The sequence below is a fragment of the Pelodiscus sinensis genome, chromosome 1 (genome assembly GCF_049634645.1).
Source record: "Pelodiscus sinensis isolate JC-2024 chromosome 1, ASM4963464v1, whole genome shotgun sequence".
In the NCBI taxonomy this organism is placed as follows: domain Eukaryota; kingdom Metazoa; phylum Chordata; order Testudines; family Trionychidae; genus Pelodiscus; species Pelodiscus sinensis.
The window spans coordinates 86,190,980-86,205,127 of NC_134711.1; the positions used below are offsets into that span (position 1 = coordinate 86,190,980).

The 14,148-nt window shown below is 45.5% G+C and overlaps 1 protein-coding gene across 2 annotated transcripts; it reads left to right on the forward strand.

Moving 5' to 3' along the window:
• Positions 1-1,672: 1,672 nt before the first annotated feature.
• On the forward strand, positions 1,673-13,753 carry GPRC5A (G protein-coupled receptor class C group 5 member A). Of its 2 annotated transcripts, none has more exons than XM_006110406.4 (4): positions 1,673-1,827; positions 8,189-9,259; positions 10,361-10,419; positions 11,589-13,753. In XM_006110406.4, the coding sequence occupies exons 2-4, from the start codon at positions 8,335-8,337 to the stop codon at positions 11,679-11,681; spliced, it is 1,077 nt and encodes a 358-aa protein (XP_006110468.2). In that variant the 5' UTR covers positions 1,673-1,827; positions 8,189-8,334; the 3' UTR covers positions 11,682-13,753. The 2 variants fall into 2 exon arrangements, with proteins under 2 accessions (XP_006110468.2, XP_006110467.2); XM_006110405.4 differs by having other exon boundaries at positions 1,736-1,892.
• Positions 13,754-14,148: the final 395 nt, after the last annotated feature.

The window sequence follows — 14,148 nt, forward strand, 5'->3', positions numbered from 1 at the left end:
CAGGACTGGTGGTGCAGATAGATACAATCCCATGTGTGCTTATCTGAGCAATCCCCTCCTGGGTCTGCAGAGCTGGTGCCAATTTTTACTACTGCCTGCTTCTGTCCTAACTCGCTAACAGGGAGACCTACCAAAATTGATTTTAAGAAACTTAAAACCCCTTTTCTTAAAAGTGCACATTGACATGAAAATGGGCTGGATCCGTGGTACTGGGATGGGCACCCCCTGCTTTGTATAAGTGCTGTATAGAAGTCAGATGATGGAAATACACGTGGATTTAATTGGCCTGTCAGATTTTGGGGTAAGAAGCTGCCTTTTACTGTGAATGGCTGCTAGGGTGCTGAAAGCATGCAGCTTAGCCGCAGACCACAGCTGTGGCATTGACTTCATTATTCCACTCTTTGCCTGTCTGTGGCTATCCATTTGCTCTTTCTCAAACAGAATGTAAGCTGTGTGGGACAGGACCCTCTCTTTCTTCTGTGTTTGTTCCGCTTCTAGGACAACGAGGTCCTGGTCCCTGACTGGGGCTCCTCAGTGCTAGGAAAATAGAAATAATAAATACTAGGAATAAGGTCTAGTGCCTGGCATGATGGGGCCTGATCTTGGATATGGCTTCCACCTACCTATTGTACTACAAATAATAAATCATAGTAATGAGACTTTCCCAAGGAAGCACCATTCAAACGAAATAACTCCATAAATAAAACGAAATAACTCTCGCATTCAGACTAACCTGCTGACTTTTAGACAGGGGCGATGATTCGCAGCCAGAGATTGGGAAAGGATGTTTGTCATGGAGACGTGTGCCCTGATTTATTGTTTCTATCAGAGTTGTAACAGTGGCAAAGCGATTCAAATTCCAGATAGCACACAAGGCATTGCTGCCAAGTCCTCCTTTTATTGGGGCACCAGAGGTGAGTAATAGGAAACTCCTCTTTTCAGGAAATGATGATGGGTTTGTTTGCACAATCACAGATTACAGCGAGAGCTCCGACTCCCATCACACATGGGGGGGGGGGGAGTGACGCCTGGTACCGCTGCGCCAGGCCTTCTGTAATCCAGGCCGTGTTGCTTCGGAGTGGTGGAAAGAAAGCATGACGGGGCAGGGCTTGGGGAAGAGACGGCACCTGCAATGGGGAGGTTACTCTGGGCTCCATGCCTGGAGGTGGTTTTGCCTCAGGCCCTGCACCCACCTTGGGATGGCCCTAATGAGAGGTAGAGGCCACAAAGGAATCAGAAGCAAGGAGATGAGGTGGTCTTATCTATGGAAGGACAGAATTCTGCCTTTCCCTGCACAAGGACAGAAGAAAAAGGAATTTGGGGTCAGGATCAGAGGGATACAGAGTACTAGGGGTTTAAAGGGTCATTCTCATCGCAAGGTTTCTCCCACTTACAACCCTTTGCCTGTGATTAGCTCCATGGTAGGGAAGCATACGTAGGTATGATGAGGGTGGGGCTGTGCTGTTATTCTTGTGAACAAGACTCCTCCAGTTACCTGTCCAGCTGGTGGCTGGACTCACAGGGAGGCACAGTTTATCAGGTGCCTTGATTAATAGTGTTTGATTCAGTCCTGGGGCTGGGCCTGCCTGAGGTTCCTTCTCCACCCTGCTGCAGGGTGACTACCCCTCTGACATCAGAAGTTTTTACTTCATCTCCTGGCACCGGGACCTTATTTTCAAAACAGCACCAGGAGTAGTGGAACTGGAATAGGCGTGTCCCACTCCCTCCCCTCCCCACCCTGGTTACTTTTAGAGCTCCTCTTAGAGTGAGTGCAGACTTGCTGCTTGCGAGATTACAGGAGCTGGTATTACTTTCCACCTGGGTGAGGTAAGAATTTCTCTCCTTCGGCCACTGTCGCTGGGGTCTCGGCTTCCACACAGGATACCAATCAGGTAATTCAGAGTTGCACAGTCCAGGCTACAGCTGTGGGGCAGGGGCTCACGCACAGCCTCCAGGGAAGGCAGGGAATTCAGACCTTCCTCAGAGGTGGTCACCTTGAATCACCGGATAGTGTGGATAGAGCCCTGGCTGGGGAATCAGGAAATCTGGGTTCTATTCCTGACCCAGCCACTGAATTGCTGTGTCATTTAAGTTACTTTGTCTTTCTGGGTATGTCCACACAGTTAGCCTCCCAGCCCAGGTCACCAGACTCAGGCTAGCGGGGCTCCTGTTAGCTCTCTGACAATAGCTGTGGAGGCAGCCTGTTGAAATTGTGGCTCAGGCAGGAACATGGTTCTGAAGCCCACCCTACAGTAGACTTCCTTTGTGACTCAGTTCCCCCACCTGTTACCTGGGGGATGGTGTTGCTCTCTTTCCTTGCAAAGTGCTTTGAGGTTGACAGATGTAAAGCCCATATAAGTATTGTGTATTACAGTATTCAAGTGTGTGTGTGGTGGGGAGAGGGTAAAATCCCACGAGGAAAGATTTAGAGGAGGCATGTCTCAGACCCTTCAGCTCAGAAGTGTCCCTGAAGCTCCAGCCTAAGATGCGGGGGACAGAGGCGCACGCCCTGAGAACTTTCATATGCGCATGTGCATGCACACACACTCGGAAAAGGGCGCCTTCCCATTTTTAAAGAGATGTCAGGTCTCAGGAATGGCTATGGACAGCCATATGTATCGATGTTACTGCACAAGTAATCACTGATTAGAGCAAATACCTCTGAGAAGAGAAATTAGCAAGTGACTTCTGATTCCATCTCAAAGATGTTAAAGCTCTTTCCATCTGGTCAGAGTGTGTTCAATGCTGGGTGCTGTCCTGGTAATTCTCTAATGTTTTCCTCACAGTGTATGTTGTTCAGTAGATCTCCCTGTCTGCGTGTCCCATGCTTGTTTCTGTGTCCCGTGCTTGCAATCTCCAGCTGTCTGTATATTGTGCCCCATCTGTCTGTCTGTCTGCTAGAGCTGGTCAAAACTAAAATATTCTGAGGTGTGAATATTTGTGTGAATTTGCTTCCCTAAGATTCATGGGATCACATTATTCCTTATTCGCAAGTGATTGGACAACTGCCAGGTATTTGTGCAAATGATCAGAAATCCCAAAAGTTTAATGAATGACAATTCATCTGAAAATCTCCAGATGAAATGCAGTATTCACCATTCGTGACTGGTCAGACTCTTGTTTAAAATGGTTCAGTCCTCCACACTGGGAGCAGACACTCTGCTTTACGATTTAGGTGTCCAAACACAGAGTAAATAGCCCCAGGGAGTGGTTGAAAAACACCCTACAGAAAGAAAATTTGTCATCCCAGCTCAGAAAATACATTAGAACAAATCAGGATTTGTTTGTGAACAATTTGCTAATTAAAGGGATCGATTCATAATGAACATCATTTGCAGTGACAGTGGTGATTCAGACAGCTCAGGTTTAGTGGTGGGATCTGGTGACAACTTAATACCACCATGCTTTGCACCTTGATTCTATTCTCCCCAGACTCCTGGGGCATTCTGTGGACTTACCGTTTTCCTGTATATTTACACACACATTTTTTGTAACTATTTTTTAGAGAGTAATGCATTTTGCATTTCCCATATTATGGGGGGCAGATGTTGTGAAAAGGTGCAATACACTATTACCAGTCAGCTCACTCTGGGACATGCATATATGTGCTTCATGTGAAATTCAAGGATCTCATCCTCATTGGATTTTCTAGAATATGCTTTTTAAGGACTCAGTCCTGCTTCATTGAAGTCAATGTAAAGGCTCCCAGGACTGAGAAAATAATTTAGAAAAAAATAAAACTGTGGTCTGGGGATTGCACCTAACAATAACCATCACAGGACGATGCAACTTTTCTTTACACATCAGAAAGAAGAGGGCAAAGTCCCTCCCCCCCCCCCATTTCAGTTGCTTGTAACACTAGTTAATAACAGAGTTTGAACATAGTGGGATGTTAGAGATGCATCCTACAGAGAGTCATGAACTGGGGACTCTCGGAGCATTATCACTACTGCCTGACACAAAGAATAATGCTTCTGACACATTAACAGCATTAGCAGTGGGACTCTTGTCCAGGCCTGTAGCAATGGGGAAGCATCTGGGGTGAACAGGGGTCCTTGATGTGTTTTCTAGCGCCGAACAGACATAGAAATTGTATAAATGTAATGTTGGACTTTAATAGATCATCTAGATTAGTCCTGTCCCCTGCATTGAGGTAGGATGAAGTATTATCGAGATCAAGTGTTCTTAACCTATTTTTTTTCCGAGACACTCTTCAGTATGCTATAAAAATTACAGGGCCTAGCAGGGACTCAGGGCTCCAGACCAGGGGTGGAACCTTGGGGCATAGTTAAAGTATGACTCCTATTTGGGGGGGAAGAGGGAGTAAGGCTGGCAACAGACTCAAGCCAGCTTTGCACAGTGAGACTTGGAGGGAATGCCATCCCCACACCTGACTTAGCAGGCCACCCAGCTGTCTGGCTTGTGTAGGGATGCAAGCAAAAAATATAACTCCAAGTGGGGAGTCAGTTCAAAAAGTGTAAAAACTTCTCAAAGTGGAGGGAGAGGGTAGGTAGGGCTGCTGTAGTGCTGGAAGGACTCACATTCCTCCAGGGGGCAGCAGATCCCCATTTGAGAAACACTGAGCTAGACCATCCTAGACAGATGTTTATCTAACTTGTTCTGAAAAAAAACTTTCAGTGATGGAGATTCCACAGTATCCCTAGGTAATCTGTTCCAGTGCTTAACTGCTCTGACAGTTAGGAAGTTGTTCCTAATGTCTAATCTAAATCTCCCCTTTTGCAGTTTAAGCCCCCTGCTTCTTGTCCTGATCTCAATGATTCTGAACAATTTACCACCTTTCCATTCATAAGAAGCTCTTACATATTTGAAACAGTTATCATGCCCCCCTCAGTGTTCTCTTGTCCAGACTAAACAAAACCAATATTTATGCATAAGGTCATTTCTCCTCTTTCTCAAAGTGTGGTGCCTAGAATTAGACACAGTACTCCAGTCGAAGCCTTATCTGCGCTGAGTAGAATGGAAAAATTACTCCTCATGTCTTACTTACACACCAATACATCCCAGAATGATATTACCTTTGTTTGCAACACTATTACATAGGTGACTCATATTTCATTTTTTCACTATAATCCTCCAGATCCCTCCTGGGCAGTCATTTCTCATTTTATATTTATTCAACTGATTAGTCTTTCCTAAGTGTAGTACTTTCATTTCTCTTCATTGAATTTAATCCTATATATTTCATAACCTTTTTCCAATTTGTCCAGATTATTTTGAATTCTAACTGTGTCCTCCAAAGTGCTTGCAACCTCTCCCAGCTAAGTATCATCTGCAGACTTTATAAGTATACTCTCTATGCCATTATCAAAATAATTTATGAAGATATTGAATAGAACTAGACCCAGGACAGGTCCTTGTGGGATCCACTCAGTATGCCCTTCCAGTCTGACAGTGAACTTGTGATAACTACTCTCTGAGTATCGTTTTCCAACCAGTTGTGCACCCTTTTTATAGCAGATTAGTCTTGGACCAGGCTATGTGTCCTGATTTTGTTTATGAGAGTGGGATGTGAGACAGTAGCAGAAGACTTACTAAAGTTGAGGTATATTACATCTACCACTTCCCACAAGGTTTGTTACTGTGTTAAAGAAGGATATTAAGTTGGTTTAACATGATTTGTTCTTGACAAACAAATCCATATTGACTGTTCCTTATTACTTTATTTTTTCTAAATGCTTACCAATTGATTGTTTGATTATCTGTTCCATTATCTTTCAGGGTACCAAAGTTAAATTTGTCCTTATTCTCCTATTTAAGATAGGTATCTCCTTTTCCAGTCCTCTGGGATCTCTCCTGTCCTTCACAAGTTCTCAGAGATAATCACTAATGGCTCAGAGATCTCTTCAGCCAATTCTTTAAGTATTCTATATGTATTTTATCTGGTTTTGCTTATCTGGTTTTGCTCACCTGAAGATATCCAGCTTACCTAAGATTTCTCTACTACACTTACAGTAGTGTAGCTGTGCTGCTGTAGCACTTAGTAAGGATGTTGCCTACTGATGGAAGAGCTTGTCCTATCAGCACAGCACTCTCCCATTGACTTCGCATTATCTGAGTCAGGAGTTCAGTCAATATCATTGCGTCACACAAGGGTGTGGATTTTCCACACCTCTGAATAATGTAATTATACCAACATAAGTTTGGACTGAGTAATTCTGAATTTGTTTTTTCCTATTTTAGCCTCAGATCCTATCCCATTTATATCAATGTTCACTATATTAGTCATCTGGTTACTGTTATCCTTTCTGAAAAGTGAAACAAAAATGATATTTTAACAATTTGGCCATTACTGCATTTTTTTGTTATTGTCTCTCCCTCATTAGGAGCAATAGGTCTCTTCTGTCCTTGCTCTTCTTCTTGCTTTTAGTGCATTTGTAAAATGTTTTCTTGTTACCCTTTAGGAATTATGTGTGGGTTTTATTTTATTTTTTGGAGAGGGGAGGTATGGACCCACCATCAAAACTGTTTAGGTTGTACAGGAGCTATGATAGAATCATAGAATGCTAGAAATGGAAGGGACCTCCAGAGGTCATTGAGTCCAGTCCCCTGCCCTCCTGGCAGGACCAAGCATCATCTGATAGATGTCTATCTAACCTACTCCTAATATCTCCAGAGATGGAGATTCCACAATCTCCCTAGGCAATTTATTCCAGTGTCTAGCCACCCTGACAGGAAGATTTTCCTAATGTCCAACCTACACCTTCCTTACTGCAGCTTAAGCCCTTTGCTTCTTGTCCTATCATCAGAGGCCAAGGAGAACAATTTGTCTCCCTCCTCCTTTTGGCACCCGTTTCCACTATCATGTCCCCTCTCCATCTTCTCATTTCTAAGCTAACTATGATGAAGGCACACAAAATAGTTAAAGGAATGAAGAAAGTTAATCAAGGGCTTCAGGTCACCCCTTCCCATAAAACAAGGACAAGAGGATCCTTTGAATAAGACAAGATGAAAACTAACAGAAAAAATATATTTTCATGCTATGTATAAGTAGCCTTAGCAACTCATTGCTACAGGCTATGGAGTCAAATATTGTATCTTACTGAATTTCAAGAAAGGATTAAGTATGTCTATGAATAGCAAGAAAGCCTGTTGCTCCATTACCTAGGGGAAAAGTTGCAAAGCTTATCAATCTTTATGATTCAGGGCATTCCACTAGAGCCCGAAACAAACTCTCCTATCAGTTTACAGTAGTGCACAATTAGGATATGCCTACACTACAAGACAAAGTCGAATTAAAATATGCAACTTCAGCTACATTCATTGTGTAGCTGAAGTCGAAGTAGCTTAACTTGACTTTTGGTGCTGTCTACACTTCAGGAAGCCAAAGGAAGAACACTCTTCCTTTGACTTCCCTCACTCCTTGTGGAAGCAAAGTTATCGGCATCGACCGGAGTGCCTCTCTCACTTTAGTTATCTTCACTAGACCACTAATTCGAACCCTGGCAGATTGACAGCAGCAGCTTCGATCTACATCTGCAGTGTAGACATACCCTTAGAGATATTCTGAGATGACAGTAGTGGATGATTCACCTTTCCCTAAGGTCTGCTTGGCACCTGCCGCTGCCAGAGATGTTATGCCAGACTAGATGAGCCACTGGTCAGTTGTATGCAGTAATCCTTACAAATAGTTTGACTTGTACACAGACATAGGCATTGGACATTTTTTTGCTTCTTTCCTCAGCTAGGGTATGTCTAGACTATATGGCTCCGTTGACGGAGCCATGTAGATGAGTTTACTAGACATAGGAAAATGAAGCAGTGATTTAAATAATTGCCGCTTCATTTACATGAAAATGGCTGCCCCGCTGTTATGATCAGCTGTTTGGTGGCACAGCGGGGCAGTCTGGATGCACCGCGGTCGACAAGGGAAGACTTTGTCAACCGCTCTGGTAAATCGAGGCATACCAGAGCCGTCGACAAAAGCTTCCTTTATTGACCGCGGCACGTCCAGACTGCCCCGCTGTGCCACTAAACAGCTGATTAGCACAGCACGGTGGCCATTTTGATGTAAATGAAGCGGCAATTATTTAAATCACCGCTTCATTTTCCTGTGTCTAGTAAACTCATCTACATGGCTCTGTCGACGGAGCCATGTAGTCTAGACATACCCCTACTGTCTTAACTTAACAAGGTTTATGCTACATTGCTGTCTCAACTTCTTCTGCAGATCATTGGAAGAATACTCATAGAGTCATAGAGGTTAAGGCCAGAACCGAGCACCAGATTTTCTAGTCTGATATCATCTGACACTACCATCATCCACCACCGTACACTAAACCCAAGTCCCTGCTGAGGGCTGTTCTGTGAGTCACCATGGCTCCTCCGGGCTGCAACCAGAATCTTCACCCTGACTATTACTTACTGTGTGACACTGAACAAGTCTGGGGTATTGTCCTGGAATCAGTGGCTGCTGCTGGAATCATTTCCACAATCATCTTCATGCTCTCGTTACTCATCGTCATCGGTAAAGTCCAAGATGCCACCAAGCGAAGCATGATCCCCATCTATTTCCTTTTCCTCTTCGGCACCCTAGGGATCTTCAGCCTCACCTTTGCTTTCATCATTAAACTCAATGTCCGGACTGGCCCCACCCGCTTCTTCCTCTTTGGAGTTCTTTTCGCCCTCTGCTTTTCCTGCCTCCTGACTCATGCTTTCAATCTTGTCAAACTGGTAAGAGGGAAGATCCATCTTCAGTACCCAGTGTTGTTGGCTATTGCCATTAGCCTTACTCTGGTGCAGATTATTATAGCCATAATATATGTAGTCATCATAGTGGCCAGACAAAACATTGACTTTACTACGATGAATATAGAACAACGCAATAAGGACTTTGTCATGCTTCTGATCTACGTGCTCTTCCTGATGGCTCTCACCTTCCTGGTATCCATGTTCACTTTCTGTGGGACATACAAAGGCTGGAGGAGGCACGGTGCCCACATCTATATCACTCTCCTGTTCTCCATCGCTATCTGGGTGGTGTGGATCACCATGCTCCTGCGAGGCAACCCAGAATTAATGACACAGCCCCTCTGGGATGATCCTGTCATCAGCATTGCTCTGGTGTCCAACGGATGGGTCTTCCTGATGATATACATAGTGCCTGAATTCTGCTTCCTCACCATCCCACGCAAGCCTGAGGACTATCCTGCGGAAGACTATTCCTGCCAACCTACGTTCATGAAGAAAAAGACCTATGGAGTGGAGAACCAAGCCTATATGAAGGAGGAGATCGCAACAGGTATGATGAAGTGGGTTGTTACATCGCATTGCAGTGTCCTCTCTTGCAGTGCAGTAGAATGCTGAAGAGAGAGCACCAGCCATGCAGAAGCCCAGCCGTGTGTTGGAAGTGGTAGAGAGGTTTTAAGAAGGGATTTGACAATGATAAATGACTGAGAGGTGTGAAGAGGAAGAGTTTGGTGGATGGGAAACCCAGGTGAAAGAGAATTTCCCTTCCTGAAGAGAGGGCAAGGTTATGGACAAGGAGGAGACAAAGAATGGGGGAGAGGGGCAAACAAGCAGGCGATTAAATAAATATGAAGACACAGAGGTGATTTGAGGAGACCCTACTAAAAGTTGAGAAAACCAGGAGGGTAAACATGCAGGGAGTTTTTGTTTGTTTGTTTGTTAGTTAGTTACTAGAACCAGCACTGGGAGTTACAGAGCTATCTAGGTCACCCTGGTAAACAGGTTTTCCTAGTTCTGATTAGTTTCCAAGATCCACGTAGAAAATACAATTATCTGAGGACAGGGTGGAGAAATTGTCTCTATGAGAATCTCTTTCGCAGTGGCACAGGGCCATCACATGTCAGTTCATGCTTCCCAGGGCCGAAGGTAAGGGAAATGATCACTTGCAAGGCGTGCATCTGCTGCTCAGAGTACACTCATGCCCTAGATAGCAGACTCCCCTTGCAATTTCCCAAGAATGTATTAGGGAAAGGACCTGCCTCGCACCAAACACTGCAGTGGGGTCATGCAGTGTGTGTGAGAGGAACACTGAGGGGGTGGACTCTGCCTAAATCTGCACATGGGAGGACTTTTTGTGTATGACTTTTTGTAGGGATGTAGGGAAAACAACAGCTATTGAAGAAGAGAGAAATTTCAGTACCCCTCCCCTGTCTTTTTTCTTACAACACTTCTCTTCAGCCTCTGGTTGATAAGAAAATGGGAAATGGTAAAATCATCTCTGGAATTCACACTCCTCCTGCCTGCTGATTACCTAGAGGACCCTCATCGGCAGTTCCCCATACAGTACTGCCTCCCCCAGGTCCCTGATAGTGTTGTGGTGATGACACTGTGACACTTACTGGCTGCTTTCTTCCCTTTTCCTTCTTGTTTTTAGATGCAGGAAACAACCAGGACCCACCCTACGTTCCACATTATGCTCACTTTCAGATGGAGGTAAAGACATCTCTTCTTGTTATATCTATTTAACCAGGGAGAGGGGTTAAACAGAGTGCTTTATATGAAGCTACCTTCTGTACAGGATAGGCAGAGATGGGTGGGCCCTACATGTGGAGTTGGGGTTGATGTCCTCATCTGGAGAAAGGGTGGCCCCATCTGGATGAGGCTGTGGTGTTCATTGGCTATTAGGACTGGCAGTGTAATCCATCCTGGGCAGGTGAGGGGCTATCCCTTAGTTGTGTAACACACGTTTCGGTGCCTCTCAGGACCCACTCCTCACCCCCTTGGAACACACATGCAAAATGAAGGGACCACCCATCTCTAAGGTGTCATTTATGGACAGCCCCACATCTGCCTCAGTGAAAACTCACTATCCCCACAGGCACGACAGTATCTGTGGGTATGTCTACACTACCCCGCTAGTTCGAACTAGCGGGGTAATGTATGCATACCGCACTTGCTAATGAAGCCCGGGATTTGAATTTCCCGGGCTTCATTAGCATAAACGGGGAGCCGCCATTTTTAAATCCCCGCTGCTTCGAACCCCGTGTAGCGCGGCTACACGGGGCTCGAACTAGGTAGTTCGGACTAGGGTCCTATTCCGAACTACCGTTACTCCTCGTGAAACGAGGTGTACCGGTAGTTCGGAATAGGCACCCTAGTCCGAACTACCTAGTTCGAGCCCCGTGTAGCCGCGCTACACGGGGTTCGAAGCAGCGGGGATTTAAAAATGGCGGCTCCCCGCTTATGCTAATGAAGCCCGGGAAATTCAAATCCCGGGCTTCATTAGCAAGTGCGGTATGCATACATTACCCTCCTAGTTCGAACTAGGAGGGTAGTGTAGACATACCCTGTCAGAGCTGGGCGAGGCCTAATGGTTCATTTCTTATCCGCACTCCCTGCCCTGCACACGCCCTGACCAATACAGGACTGTTCTCCACAGCTGATTGCAGAGTGCTTAGTCCAGTGTGGCTCCAAAGGGCTCAGCGAGCAATGTGGGTTCTGCCATTTCTCTTGGCAGTGTGCACCGCAGCCTAGCAGCCTGTGCTCTCAGGAAGTGGCTCCTGATATTCAGTGTAGCAGTTAGTTCCCCTTTTACTTATTCTCATCCCATTTTCACTTTTCTCCGGTTTTGAAGTTTGATCACGTGATTGTTTCTTTTTCAGAACCTCCCGCCCCAGCAGGAGTTCTCCATCCCCCGGCCTAAAACTCGGGCCAGTCCGTATGAGGATTACACCGGCGGGCAAGGCACCAAGTAACAGCTCAGTGAGAAGCCAAGAGACAATGCGCAGGCAGTAAGGGTGGAAGGAAAGGCCATTGCTTGCTTCTATCCTGCTAAAGAGACAGAACCAGACTGGCAGGGTGGTGGCAGATGAAAGGGATGGGCCCTTTTTCTTCCCCACCTCCCTTTGACTCTACACATACGGCACTTTAATTCCCTTCCATTCACTCAGCAGAGCACTTTAATCATATATCCCCTGCCTGCCCCTGTTCACTCCATTCCCTGCCCTCATCCATGTGACCGAGCTCATTTGCCTCCTGATGGCACCAAAGCTTCTGGCTATGAGGCTATAAGGCCCAGAGACTTTGACCCTAGGCCCCTCAGCCCTGATCACCTTGGTGTCTCTGTGCTCTCTGTCAGCTGCTAAACTGAAACAAGCAACTGCCTCCCCATTCAGGTACCATAGTCTCATGTATTGCTAGAAGTACCTGACCCATATAGCACTGATCCACCCAAGTATTGCAACCTCTCCCATCTCTCCACTTCCACTGCACTGAGTCACACAGCTAGAACTGGCTGGGAGAGCTTTCTTTCTTTCTTTCTTTCTTTCTTTCTTTCTTTCTTTCTTTCTTTCTTTCTTTCTTCCTTCCTTCCTTCCTTCCTTCCTTCCTTCCAACCCCTATAGACCTGGCTGGCAAATGGGGGTGGGGGCACTTAATGAAAAGTTTTGGGGTTGCTATTTTTCATTTGAATTGTGAAACCTTCCACATTTTGGGTATGTCTACACAGCACCCTTAGTTCGAAATAAGCTATGCAATTTGAGCTATGCAAATTGCGTAGCTTATTTCAAGATAGTCTGTTTGGAAGTCTCTTAATCCTTGCGGAATGAGGTTTACTGGGATGTCGGAATAGTATGCCAATTATTTTGAAAGATTTCAAAATAACGGGTGTGCTGTCAAGATGCGGAATAGCTGTTTCAGGATACCAGAAGTATCCCAAAATAGCGCTGCAGTGTAGACGTACCCTTCCTGGCCAGCAATCCTAACAGCTCCCTCCCTAGACACTCTGCTCACCACTGAGTCCCAGACAACCTTTCCAGCACTGCCAACGGACCCCCACAGAGCTCCTTCCCAGCACTGACTCCTACTCTCTAGGAATCTGATCTACCCGGGACTAATTTCTGTTCCCCAAACCTCCTTTCTAACACTGGCTTCCAGTTCTTCCAGGCTCTGAGTCTTATGCTTCCTGGTCACCTGATCTCCCAAGCCAGGAGGGGAGTGAAGGGAAGGCAGACTCTCTCTTTCCCAGAAGCAGGTGTGAGCTACATCCTGGGGAGGAGTCTGCAGAGTTGACTTTTCCTGGCGTCTGCGATACATTTTGTAAATAGCCTCGATTGACATTTATATATAAATACACCGACATCTCCATGTGAACAGGCTTGGGACATTAGTGGCTAATGATTCTATATTTATTTAGTACTTTATATATGGGATATTTAATCAAAGCCTGGCTCAGAGGAACTGGCAGTCTTCATCAGTGAAATGAATCTGCAAATGCAGTGGAGGAGCAGGGGCCAGTATTTGTCATTTGTGACACTCCATGGCTTGTTGTGAGTGAGTTGGCACAAGCTGCCCAGAGGGAACAGGGTGGAGACATCAAGCACCGAGCCCTCTAGAGGTTGTCATTGTGGATCAGGGTGATCCTTGTAAGGTGCTGCACTCTTGGAGAAGATTTTGTAGCACTGGCTTCTCTGTGCTACTTTTCCAGGAGGAAAAGATCATTCAGATGGTGTGTTGCCCAAGAAATGAAGAACTGGGCCCTACAAGCCATGTGTATAGAAGGCTGTGAGTGTTTTAGCTATGCATTCACATGTGCGTGCATCTGGATTATATTATTTGTGCCTTGTTCCACACTGAACACGCTGTCAGGATGTAACTAATAATAAATAAGAAGAAATAATAATGTGTATCTGTTCATTTCAGTTTATAAAAGCGTACCCGTCTAATACTCTGGGTGCATGCACCAGATTTATTGATAGTAGATAGCAGCCATTGTCCTAAGATGCAGGGACCTCCTGGATTCCTCCTTGAATTCCTCACCTCTACCTATTTACTCAACCCTAACTCAACACTCACACTCTAGAAAAAACACCTGGGGAAACAAGTAGGCCTTGCAGTGTCAGCTGAAGTCAACAAATTCAGGTTCTGGAGAACCAACAGAGGAAGCAAACTCCATAGTAGTGGTCTCCTCCTAGAAGGTTCCTTGCCTTCATTCCCTTCTTCATTAAACCAGGGAGCTGTTATCTGAAGCACTCGGGTAATCTTAGTTTCTGTGGTTTTAAAACAAAGGCCTTGCCTGGATTGGCAAAACTCAGAGGTGTAATTCCCCATCAGTGCTAGCTGGCAACAGGGGAAGCGCTAATGTAGACTACACTCATGAGTCTAACCTCGGTCCTCTGTTGCCAAAAGCACTTCACCTGCTTCTTTCAGCAGTGGAGTAACGAT

Bases quoted from the DNA above. Each gene is read 5' to 3' on its own strand.
- GPRC5A (XM_006110406.4), top strand. From the start codon at position 8,335: ATGGCTCCTCCGGGCTGCAACCAGAATCTTCACCCTGACTATTACTTA. The intron at 9,260-10,360 runs GTATGATGAAGT...TCTTGTTTTTAG, and splicing joins GAAGGAGGAGATCGCAACAG to ATGCAGGAAACAACCAGGAC. The intron at 10,420-11,588 runs GTAAAGACATCT...TTTCTTTTTCAG, and splicing joins ATGCTCACTTTCAGATGGAG to AACCTCCCGCCCCAGCAGGA.